Here is a 15,794-nt window from a genome sequence, read left to right on the forward strand (position 1 = left end):
GAGGGGTAGGAGGAGGATCCGTCCCCGGGGGGAGGGGCAGGAGGAGGGGCCGTTGCCTGGGCGGTGGGGCAGGAGGCGGGGCCGTCCCATGGGGGAGAGGCAGGAGGAGGGGCCGTGCCACACTGGGGGGAGGGACAGGAGGAGGGTCCGTGTCACCCTGGGGGGAGGGGCAGGAGGAGGGGCCGACACCTGGGGGGAGGGGCAGGATGAGAGGCCGTCCCCTGGTGGGTGGGGCAGGAACAGGGGCTGTCTCCACATTGGGTCCTTCTCCCACTTCAGACACTCACCCTGGTTACAGAAGAGTCCACCCCATCCTTCCTTACAGGTGCACTGAAAGGGCTCTTGGCAGGTCCCGTGGAGACAGCCTGGATAGTGCATACAGTCAGCACACGAAACTCCCTGCCAGCCAAAGCGGCACCTCGAGAGAGAGAGAGAGAGAGAGAGACAGAGAGAGAGAGAAAAGCACAGAGTTAATCATCCCGCAAACCTCGACAAGGAACGTGAAACTCAGATATACCAGCACGTCCCATCCTCAGATACACAGATATACCAAAACGTCCCATCCTCAGATATATAGATATACCAGCACGTCCCATCCTGAGAGACATAGATATACCAACACGTCCCATGCTCTGATACACAGATATACCAACACGTACCATCCTCAGACACACAGATTTACCAACACGTCCGATCCTCAGATACACAGATATACCGAAACGTCCCCTCCTCCGATACACAGATGTACCAGCAGGTCCCATCCTCAGATACATAGATATAGCAACACGTCCGATCCTCAGATACACAGATATACCAACACGTCCCATCCTCAGATACACAGATATACCAACACAACCCATCCTCAGATACAATGATATACCAACATGTCCCATCCTCAGATACATAGATATACCAGCACGTCCCATCCTCAGATACAATGATATACCAACATGTCCCATCCTCAGATATATAGATATACCAGCACGTGCCATCCTCAGATAATCAGATATACCAACACGTCCCATCCTCAGACACACAGATATACCAACACGTCCCATCCTCAGATACACAGATATACCAACACGTCCCATTCTCAGATACACAGATATACCAACACGTCCCGTCCTCAGAGACAAAGATATACCAACACGTCCCATCCTCAGATACACAGATATACCAACACGTCACATCCTCAGATACACAGATATACCAACACGTCCCATCCTCAGATACATAGATATGCCAGCACGTCCCATCCTCAGATACTCAGATATACCAACACGTCCCATGCTCTGATAGACAGATATACCAAGACGCCCCATCCTCAGATACACAGATATACCAACATGTCCCATCCTCAGATACACATATATAGCATCATGTCACATCCTCAGATACACAGATATACCAGCACGTCCCATCCTCAGACACACAGATTTACCAACACGTCCGATCCTCAGATACACAGATATACCAACACGTCACATCCTCAGATACACAGATATACCAACACGTCCCATCCTCAGATACATAGATATGCCAGCACGTCCCATCCTCAGATACTCAGATATACCAACACGTCCCATGCTCTGATAGACAGATATACCAAGACGCCCCATCCTCAGATACACAGATATACCAACATGTCCCATCCTCAGATACACATATATAGCATCATGTCACATCCTCAGATACACAGATATACCAGCACGTCCCATCCTCAGACACACAGATTTACCAACACGTCCGATCCTCAGATACACAGATATACCAACACGTCCCATCCTCAGAAACACAGATATACCAGCACGTCCCATCCTCAGATACACAGATATACCAACACGTCCCATCCTCAGATACACAGATATACCAGCACGTCCCATCCTCAGATACACAGATATAGCAACATGTCCCATCCTCAGATACAATGATATACGAACATGTCCCATCCTCAGATACACAGATATATCAACACGTCCCATCTTCAGATACACAGATATACCAACACGTCTCATCCTCAGATACACAGATATACCAAAACGTCCAATCCTCAGATACACAGATATACCAACACGTCCCATGCTCTGATACACAGATATACCAACACGTCCCATCCTCAGATACATAGATATAGCAACACGTCCGATTCTCAGATACACAGATATACCAACAGGTCCCATCCTCAGATAGATAGATATACCAATATGTCCCATCCTCAGATACACATATAGCAATGTGTTCCATCCTCAGATACATAGATATAACAACATGACCCATCCTCAGAAAAATAGATATACCAACACGTCCCATCCTCAGATATACAGATATACCAACATGTCCCATCCTCAGATACATAGATATACCAACACGACCCATCCTCAGATATAAAGATATATCAGCACATCCCATCCTCAGATACACGGATATACCAACACATCCCATCCTCAGATACACACATATACCAACACGTCCCTTCCTCAGATACACAGTTATACCAACACGTACCATCACCCGATACACAGATGTACCAACACATCCCACCCGCAGATACACAGATATACTAACACGTCCCATTCGCAGATACACAGATATACCGAAGCGTCCCCTCCTCTGATACACAGATGTACCAGCACGTCCCATCCTCAGAAACAGAGATATATCAACATGTCCCATCCTCAGATACACAGATATATCAACACGCCCCATCCTCAGAAACACAGATATATCAACACGTCCCACCCTCAGATACACAGATATACCAACACGTCCCATCCTCAGATACACAGATATACAAACACATCCCATCCTCAGATACACAGATATACCAACACGTCCCATCCTCAGATACACAGATAAACCAACACGTCCCATCCTCAGATACACAGATAGACCAACACGTCCCATCCTCAGATACATAGATATACCAGCACGTCCCATCCTCAGATACACATATATATCAACACGTCCCATCCTCAGATACACATATATATCAACACGTCCCATCCTCAGATACACATATATATCAACACGTCCCATCCTCAGATACACATATATATCAACACGTCCCATCCTCAGATACAAAGATATATCAACACGTCCCATCCTCAGATACATAGATATGCCAACACGTCCCGTCCTCAGATACTCAGATATACAAAAACGTGCCATCCTCAGATACACAGATACACCAACACGTCCCATCCTCAGATACACAGATATACCAACACGTCCCATCCTCAGATACACAGATGTACCAACACATCCCATCCTCAGATACACAGATATACCAACACGCCCCATCCTCAGATACATAGATATACCAACACATCCCATCCTCAGATAAAAAGATATACCAACACATCCCATCTTCGGATACACAGATATACCAACACGTCCCATCCGCAGATACACAGATATACTAACACGTCCCATCCGCAGATACACAGATATACCAGCAGGTCCCATCCTCAAATACACAGATATACCGACGTGTCCCCTGCTCCAATACACAGATGTACCAGCACGTCCCATCCTCAGATACAATGATATACGAACACGTCTCATCCTCAGATACAATGATATACAAACACGTCCCATCCTCAGATACTCAGATATACCAACACGTCCCATCCTCAGATACACAGATATATCAACATGTCCCATCCTCAGATACACAGATATATCAACACGTCCCATCCTCAGAAACACAGATATATCAACACGTCCCACCCTCAGATACACAGATATACCAACACGTCCCATCCTCAGATACAGAGATATACAAACACATCCCATCCTCAGATACACAGATATACCAACACGTCCCATCCTCAGATACACAGATAAACCAACACGTTCCATCCTCAGATGCACAGATATACCAACACGTCCCATCCTCAGATACATAGATATACCAGCACGTCCCATCCTCAGATACACATATATATCAACACGTCCCATCCTCAGATACATAGATATACAAACACGACCCATCCTCAGATACAAAGATATATCAACAGGTCCCATCCTCAGATATAGATATACCAACACATCCCATCCTCAGATACACAGATACACCAACACGTCCCATCCTCAGATACATAGATATACCAGCACGTCCCATCCTCAGATACACATATATATCAACACGTCCCATCCTCAGATACATAGATATACCAACACGACCCATGCTCAGATACTTAGATATACCAACACGTCCCATCCTCAGATACACAGATATACCAACACATCCCATCCTCAGATACACAGATATACCAACACGTCCCATCCTCGGATACACAGATATACCAACACGTCCCATCATCCGATACACAGATGTAACAACACGCCCCATGCTCTGATACACAGATATACCAACACGGCCCATCCTCAGATACATAGATATACCAAAACATCCCATCCTCAGATAAAAAGATATACCAACACGTCCCATCTTCGGATACACAGATACACCAACACGTCCCATCCGCAGATACACAGATATACTAACACGTCCCATCCGCAGATACACAGATATACCAGCATGTCCCTTCCTCAAATACACAGATATACCGACGTGTCCCATCCTCAGATACACAGATATATCAACACGTCCCACCTCAGATACAGAGATATACCAACATGTCCCATCCTCAGATACACAGATATACAAATACATCCCATCCTCAGATACACAGATATACCAACGCATCCCATCTTCGGATACACAGATATACCAACACGTCCCATCCGCAGATACACAGATATACCAGCACGTCCCATCCTCAAATACACAGATATGCCGACGTGTCCCCTGCTCCGATACACAGATGTACCAGCACGTCCCATCCTCAGATACAATGATATACGAGCACGTCCCATCCTCAGACACACAGATATATCAACACGTCCCATCCTCAGATACACAGATATATCAACACGTCCCACATCAGATACAGAGATATACCAACATGTCCCATCCTCAGATACACAGATATACAAATACATCCCATCCTCAGATACACAGATATACCAACGCATCCCATCCTCAGATACACCGAAATACCAACACATCCCATCCTCAGATACATAGATATACCAACACGACCCATCCTCAGATACAAAGATATATCAACACGTCCCATCCTCCGATACACAGATGTACCAACACGTCCCATCCTCAGATACACAGATATACCAACACGTCCCATCCTCAGATACAAAGCTATACCAACAGGTCCCATCCTCAAATACACAGATATACCAACTCGTGCCATGCTCTGATTCACAGTTATAACAAAAAGTCCCTTCCTCAGATACACAGATATACCAACATGTCCCATCCTCAGATACACAGATATATTAATACGACCCATCCTCAGATACACAGATATATCAACATGTCCCATCCTCAGATACACAGATATACCAGTAGGTCCCATCCTCAGATCCACAGATATACCAGCACATCCCATCCTCAGATACACAGATACACCAAAAAGTCCCATCCTCAGATACACAGATATACCAACATGTCCCATCCTCAGATGCACAGATGTACCAACACATCCCATCCTCAGATACACAGATATACCAACACGTCCCGTCCTCAGATACAGAGATATACCAACACATCCCATCCTCTGATACACAGATATACCAACAAGTCACATGCTATGATACACAGATATACCAACACGTCCCATGCACAGATACAAAGATATACCAACACGTCCCACCCTCAGATACACAGATATACCAACATGTCCCATCCTCAGATACACAGATATACCAGCACGTCCCATCCTCAGATACACAGATATACCAACAAGTCCCTTCCTCAGATACACAGATATACCAACACGTCCCGTCCTCAGATACACAGATATACCAACACGTCCCATCCTCCGATACACAGATGTACCTACACGTCCCATCTGCGGATACACAGATATGCCAACACGTCCCATCCTGAGATACAGATAAACCAACACGTCCCATACTCAGATACACAGATATAACAACACGTCCCATCCTCTGATACACAGATGTACCAACACGTCCCATTCTCAGACACACAGATATACCAACACGTCCCATCCTCAGATACAAAGGTATACCAAGAGGTCCCATTCTCAAATACACAGATATACCAACTCGTCCAATGCGCTGATTCACAGAGATACCAACAAGACCCTTCCTCAGATACACAGATAAACCAACACGTTCCATCCTCAGATACACAGACATACCAACACGTCCCATCCTCAGATACACAGATATACCAACACGTCCCATCCTCAGATACACAGATATACCAACACGACCCATCCTCAGATACAAAGATATATCAACACGTCCCATCCTCAGATACACAGATATACAAATACACCCCATCCTCAGATACACAGATATACCAACGCATCCCATCCTCAGATACACCGAAATACCAACACATCCCATCCTCAGAAACATAGATATACCAACACGACCCATCCTCAGATACAAAGATATATCAACACGTCCCATCCTCAGATACAGATATACCAACACATCCCATCCTCAGATAAACAGATATACCAACACGTCCCATCCTCAGATACACAGATATACCAACACATCCCATCCTCAGAAACATAGATATACCAACATGACCCATCCTCAGATACAAAGATATATCAACACATCCCATCCTCAGATACACAGATATACCAACACGACCCATCCTCAGATACAAAGATATATCAACACGTCCCATCCTCAGATACACAGATATACCAACACGTCTCATCTTCAGATACACAGATATACCAAAACGTCCCATCCTCAGATACTCAGATATACCAACATGTCCCCTGCTCTGATATACAGATATACCAACACGTCCCATCCTCAGATACAATGATATACGAACACGTCCCATCCTCAGATATTCAGATATACCAACACGTCCCATCCTCAGATACACAGATATATAAACATGTCCCATCTCAGATACACAGATATATCAACACGTCCCATCCTCAGAAACACAGATATATCAACACGTCCCACCCTCAGATGCAGAGATATACAAACACATCCCATCCTCAGATACACAGATATACCAACACGTCCCATCCTCAGATACACAGATAAACCAACACGTCCCATCCTCAGATACACAGATATACCAACACGTCCCATCCTCAGATACACAGATATACCAGCACGTCCCATCCTCAGATACACATATATATCAACACGTCCCATCCTCAAATACATAGATATACCAACACGACCCATGCTCAGATACTTAGATATACCAACACGTCCCATCCTCAGATACACAGATATACCAACACATCCCATCCTCAGATACACAGATATACCAGCACGTCCCATCCTCGGATACACAGATATACCAACACGTCCCATCATCCGATACACAGATGTAACAACATGCCCCATGCTCTGATACACAGATATACCAACACGCCCCATCCGCAGATACATAGATATACCAACACATCCCATCCTCAGATAAAAAGATATACCAACACATCACATCTTCGGATACACAGATATACCAACACGTCCCATCCGCAGATACACAGATATACCAGGACGTCCCATCCTCAAATACACAGATATGCCGACGTGTCCCCTGCTCCGATACACAGATGTACCAGCACGTCCCATCCTCAGATACAATGATATACGAGCACGTCCCATCCTCAGACACACAGATATATCAACACGTCCCATCCTCAGATACACAGATATATCAACACGTCCCACATCAGATACAGAGATATACCAACATGTCCCATCCTCAGATACACAGATATACAAATACATCCCATCCTCAGATACACAGATATACCAACGCATCCCATCCTCAGATACACCGAAATACCAACACATCCCATCCTCAGATACAAAGATATATCAACACGTCCCATCCTCCGATACACAGATGTACCAACACGTCCCATCCTCAGATACACAGATATACCAACACGTCCCATCCTCAGATACAAAGCTATACCAACAGGTCCCATCCTCAAATACACAGATATACCAACTCGTGCCATGCTCTGATTCACAGTTATAACAAAAAGTCCCTTCCTCAGATACACAGATATACCAACATGTCCCATCCTCAGATACACAGATATATTAATACGACCCATCCTCAGATACACAGATATATCAACATGTCCCATCCTCAGATACACAGATATACCAGTAGGTCCCATCCTCAGATCCACAGATATACCAGCACATCCCATCCTCAGATACACAGATACACCAAAAAGTCCCATCCTCAGATACACAGATATACCAACATGTCCCATCCTCAGATGCACAGATGTACCAACACATCCCATCCTCAGATACACAGATATACCAACACGTCCCGTCCTCAGATACAGAGATATACCAACACATCCCATCCTCTGATACACAGATATACCAACAAGTCACATGCTTTGATACACAGATATACCAACACGTCCCATGCACAGATACAAAGATATACCAACACGTCCCACCCTCAGATACACAGATATACCAACATGTCCCATCCTCAGATACACAGATATACCAGCACGTCCCATCCTCAGATACACAGATATACCAACAAGTTCCTTCCTCAGATACACAGATATACCAACACGTCCCGTCCTCAGATACACAGATATACCAACCCGTCCCATCCTCCGATACACAGATGTACCTACACGTCCCATCTGCGGATACACAGATATGCCAACACGTCCCATCCTGAGATACAGATAAACCAACACGTCCCATACTCAGATACACAGATATAACAACACGTCCCATCCTCTGATACACAGATGTACCAACACGTCCCATTCTCAGATACACAGATATACCAACACGTCCCATCCTCAGATACAAAGATATACCAAGAGGTCCCATTCTCAAATACACAGATATACCAACTCGTCCAATGCGCTGATTCACAGATATACCAACAAGACCCTTCCTCAGATACACAGATAAACCAACACGTTCCATCCTCAGATACACAGACATACCAACACGTCCCATCCTCAGATACACAGATATACCAACACGTCCCATCCTCAGAATCACAGATATACCAACACGTCCCATGCACTGATACAAAGATATAGCAGCACCTCCCATCCTCAGATACACAGATATAACAACACGTCCCGTCTTCAGATACATGGATATACCAACACGTCCCATCCTCAGATACACAGATATACCAACACATCCCATGCACGGATACAAAGATATAGCAGCACGTCCCATCCTCAGATACACAGATATACCAACACATCCCATCTTCAGATACACAGATATACCAACACGTCCCATCCTCAGATACTCAGATATACCAACACGTCCCATCCTCAGATACTCAGATATACCAACATGTCCCATCCTCAGATACACAGATTTACCAACACGTCCCATCCTCAGATACACCGAAATACCAACACATCCCATCCTCAGATACATAGATATACCAACACGACCCATCCTCAGATACAAAAATATATCAACACGTCCCATCGTCAGATACACAGATATACCAACACATCCCATCCTTAGATACACAGATATACCAACACATCCCATCCTCAGATACACAGATGTACCAACACGTCTCATCCTCAGATACACAGATATACCAAAACGTCCCATCCTCAGATAAACAGATATACCAACACGTCCCATCCTCAGATACATAGATATACCAGCACGTCCCATCCTCAGATACTCAGATATACCAACACGTCCCATGCTCTGATATACAGATACACCAACACGTCCCATCCTCAGATACAATGATATACGAACACGTCCCATCCTCAGATACTCAGATATACCAACACGTCCCATCCTCAGATACACAGATATACTAACACGTCCCATCCGCAGATACACAGATATACCAGCACGTCCGATCCTCAAATACACAGATATACCGATGTGTCCCCTGCTCCGATACACAGATGTACCAGCACGTCCCATCCTCAGATACAATGATATACGAGCACGTCCCATCCTCAGACACACAGATATATCAACACGTCCCATCCTCAGATACACAGATATATCAACACGTCCCACCTGAGATACAGAGATATACCAACATGTCCCATCCTCAGATACACAGATATAGAAATACATCCCATCCTCAGATACACAGATATACCAACGCATCCCATCCTCAGATACACCGAAATACCAACACATCCCATCCTCCGATACATAGATATACCAACACGACCCATCCTCAGATACAAAGATATATCAACACGTCCCATCATCAGATACACAGATATACCAACACATCCCATCCTCAGATACACAGATATACCAACACATCCCATCCTCCGATACACAGACGTACCAACACGTCTCATCCTCAGATACACAGATATACCAAAACGTCCCATCCTCAGATCAACAGATATACCAACACGTCCCATCCTCAGATACACAGATATACCAACACGTCCCATCCTCGGATACACAGATATACCAACACGTCCCATCATCCGATACACAGATGTAACAACACGCCCCATGCTCTGATACACAGATATACCAACACGGCCCATCCTCAGATACATAGATATACCAAAACATCCCATCCTCAGATAAAAAGATATACCAACACGTCCCATCTTCGGATACACAGATACACCAACACGTCCCATCCGCAGATACACAGATATACTAACACGTCCCATCCGCAGATACACAGATATACCAGCATGTCCCTTCCTCAAATACACAGATATACCGACGTGTCCCCTGCTCCGATACACAGATGTACCAGCACGTCCCATCCTCAGATACAACGATATACGAGCACGTCCCATCCTCAGACACACAGATATATCAACACGTCCCATCCTCAGATACACAGATATATCAACACGTCCCACCTCAGATACAGAGATATACCAACATGTCCCATCCTCAGATACACAGATATACAAATACATCCCATCCTCAGATACACAGATATACCAACGCATCCCATCTTCGGATACACAGATATACCAACACGTCCCATCCGCAGATACACAGATATACCAGCACGTCCCATCCTCAAATACACAGATATGCCGACGTGTCCCCTGCTCCGATACACAGATGTACCAGCACGTCCCATCCTCAGATACAATGATATACGAGCACGTCCCATCCTCAGACACACAGATATATCAACACGTCCCATCCTCAGATACACAGATATATCAACACGTCCCACATCAGATACAGAGATATACCAACATGTCCCATCCTCAGATACACAGATATACAAATACATCCCATCCTCAGATACACAGATATACCAACGCATCCCATCCTCAGATACACCGAAATACCAACACATCCCATCCTCAGATACATAGATATACCAACACGACCCATCCTCAGATACAAAGATATATCAACACGTCCCATCCTCCGATACACAGATGTACCAACACCTCCCATCCTCAGATACACATATATATCAACACGTCCCATCCTCAGATACATAGATATACAAACACGACCCATCCTCAGATACAAAGATATATCAACAGGTCCCATCCTCAGATATAGATATACCAACACATCCCATCCTCAGATACACAGATACACCAACACGTCCCATCCTCAGATACATAGATATACCAGCACGTCCCATCCTCAGATACACATATATATCAACACGTCCCATCCTCAGATACATAGATATACCAACACGACCCATGCTCAGATACTTAGATATACCAACACGTCCCATCCTCAGATACACAGATATACCAACACATCCCATCCTCAGATACACAGATATACCAACACGTCCCATCCTCGGATACACAGATATACCAACACGTCCCATCATCCGATACACAGATGTAACAACACGCCCCATGCTCTGATACACAGATATACCAACACGGCCCATCCTCAGATACATAGATATACCAAAACATCCCATCCTCAGATAAAAAGATATACCAACACGTCCCATCTTCGGATACACAGATACACCAACACGTCCCATCCGCAGATACACAGATATACTAACACGTCCCATCCGCAGATACACAGATATACCAGCATGTCCCTTCCTCAAATACACAGATATACCGACGTGTCCCCTGCTCCGATACACAGATGTACCAGCACGTCCCATCCTCAGATACAACGATATACGAGCACGTCCCATCCTCAGACACACAGATATATCAACACGTCCCATCCTCAGATACACAGATATATCAACACGTCCCACCTCAGATACAGAGATATACCAACATGTCCCATCCTCAGATACACAGATATACAAATACATCCCATCCTCAGATACACAGATATACCAACGCATCCCATCTTCGGATACACAGATATACCAACACGTCCCATCCGCAGATACACAGATATACCAGCACGTCCCATCCTCAAATACACAGATATGCCGACGTGTCCCCTGCTCCGATACACAGATGTACCAGCACGTCCCATCCTCAGATACAATGATATACGAGCACGTCCCATCCTCAGACACACAGATATATCAACACGTCCCATCCTCAGATACACAGATATATCAACACGTCCCACATCAGATACAGAGATATACCAACATGTCCCATCCTCAGATACACAGATATACAAATACATCCCATCCTCAGATACACAGATATACCAACGCATCCCATCCTCAGATACACCGAAATACCAACACATCCCATCCTCAGATACATAGATATACCAACACGACCCATCCTCAGATACAAAGATATATCAACACGTCCCATCCTCCGATACACAGATGTACCAACACGTCCCATCCTCAGATACACAGATATACCAACACGTCCCATCCTCAGATACAAAGCTATACCAACAGGTCCCATCCTCAAATACACAGATATACCAACTCGTGCCATGCTCTGATTCACAGTTATAACAAAAAGTCCCTTCCTCAGATACACAGATATACCAACATGTCCCATCCTCAGATACACAGATATATTAATACGACCCATCCTCAGATACACAGATATATCAACATGTCCCATCCTCAGATACACAGATATACCAGTAGGTCCCATCCTCAGATCCACAGATATACCAGCACATCCCATCCTCAGATACACAGATACACCAAAAAGTCCCATCCTCAGATACACAGATATACCAACATGTCCCATCCTCAGATGCACAGATGTACCAACACATCCCATCCTCAGATACACAGATATACCAACACGTCCCGTCCTCAGATACAGAGATATACCAACACATCCCATCCTCTGATACACAGATATACCAACAAGTCACATGCTATGATACACAGATATACCAACACGTCCCATGCACAGATACAAAGATATACCAACACGTCCCACCCTCAGATACACAGATATACCAACATGTCCCATCCTCAGATACACAGATATACCAGCACGTCCCATCCTCAGATACACAGATATACCAACAAGTCCCTTCCTCAGATACACAGATATACCAACACGTCCCGTCCTCAGATACACAGATATACCAACACGTCCCATCCTCCGATACACAGATGTACCTACACGTCCCATCTGCGGATACACAGATATGCCAACACGTCCCATCCTGAGATACAGATAAACCAACACGTCCCATACTCAGATACACAGATATAACAACACGTCCCATCCTCTGATACACAGATGTACCAACACGTCCCATTCTCAGACACACAGATATACCAACACGTCCCATCCTCAGATACAAAGGTATACCAAGAGGTCCCATTCTCAAATACACAGATATACCAACTCGTCCAATGCGCTGATTCACAGAGATACCAACAAGACCCTTCCTCAGATACACAGATAAACCAACACGTTCCATCCTCAGATACACAGACATACCAACACGTCCCATCCTCAGATACACAGATATACCAACACGTCCCATCCTCAGATACACAGATATACCAACACGACCCATCCTCAGATACAAAGATATATCAACACGTCCCATCCTCAGATACACAGATATACAAATACACCCCATCCTCAGATACACAGATATACCAACGCATCCCATCCTCAGATACACCGAAATACCAACACATCCCATCCTCAGAAACATAGATATACCAACACGACCCATCCTCAGATACAAAGATATATCAACACGTCCCATCCTCAGATACAGATATACCAACACATCCCATCCTCAGATAAACAGATATACCAACACGTCCCATCCTCAGATACACAGATATACCAACACATCCCATCCTCAGAAACATAGATATACCAACATGACCCATCCTCAGATACAAAGATATATCAACACATCCCATCCTCAGATACACAGATATACCAACACGACCCATCCTCAGATACAAAGATATATCAACACGTCCCATCCTCAGATACACAGATATACCAACACGTCTCATCTTCAGATACACAGATATACCAAAACGTCCCATCCTCAGATACTCAGATATACCAACATGTCCCCTGCTCTGATATACAGATATACCAACACGTCCCATCCTCAGATATAATGATATACGAACACGTCCCATCCTCAGATATTCAGATATACCAACACGTCCCATCCTCAGATACACAGATATATAAACATGTCCCATCTCAGATACACAGATATATCAACACGTCCCATCCTCAGAAACACAGATATATCAACACGTCCCACCCTCAGATGCAGAGATATACAAACACATCCCATCCTCAGATACACAGATATACCAACACGTCCCATCCTCAGATACACAGATAAACCAACACGTCCCATCCTCAGATACACAGATATACCAACACGTCCCATCCTCAGATACACAGATATACCAGCACGTCCCATCCTCAGATACACATATATATCAACACGTCCCATCCTCAAATACATAGATATACCAACACGACCCATGCTCAGATACTTAGATATACCAACACGTCCCATCCTCAGATACACAGATATACCAACACATCCCATCCTCAGATACACAGATATACCAGCACGTCCCATCCTCGGATACACAGATATACCAACACGTCCCATCATCCGATACACAGATGTAACAACATGCCCCATGCTCTGATACACAGATATACCAACACGCCCCATCCGCAGATACATAGATATACCAACACATCCCATCCTCAGATAAAAAGATATACCAACACATCACATCTTCGGATACACAGATATACCAACACGTCCCATCCTCAGATACACAGATAAACCAACACGTCCCATCCTCAGATACACAGATATACCAACACGTCCCATCCTCAGATACATAGATATACCAGCACGTGCCGTCCTCAGATACACATATATATCAACACGTCCCATCCTCAAATACATAGATATACCAACACGACCCATGCTCAGATACTTAGATATACCAACATGTCCCATCCTCAGATACACAGATATACCAACACATCCCATCCTCAGATACACAGATATACCAACACGTCCCATCCTCGGATACACAGATATACCAACACGTCCCATCATCCGATACACAGATGTAACAACATGCCCCATGCTCTGATACACAGATATACCAACACGCCCCATCCGCAGATACATAGATATACCAACACATCCCATCCTCAGATAAAAAGATATACCAACACATCACATCTTCGGATACACAGATATGCCAACACGTCCCATCCGCAGATACACAGATATACCAGCACGTCCCATCCTCAAATACACAGATATGCCGACGTGTCCCCTGCTCCGATACA

The 15,794-nt window shown here is 44.8% G+C and overlaps 1 protein-coding gene across 1 annotated transcript in view; it reads right to left on the minus strand.

Moving 5' to 3' along the window:
* Window positions 1-15,794, minus strand: part of LOC147109721 (delta-like protein 4) — a 326,101-nt gene that overhangs the window by 31,106 nt on the left and 279,201 nt on the right. The window contains 1 exon segment of the mRNA XM_086003839.1: window positions 288-418. Coding sequence (XP_085859965.1) covers window positions 288-418 — 131 coding nt within the window.

This window comes from Somniosus microcephalus, chromosome 12 (assembly GCF_052327205.1).
Source record: "Somniosus microcephalus isolate GS21.2 chromosome 12, FLI_Smic_1.0, whole genome shotgun sequence".
NCBI lineage: Eukaryota > Metazoa > Chordata > Chondrichthyes > Squaliformes > Somniosidae > Somniosus > Somniosus microcephalus.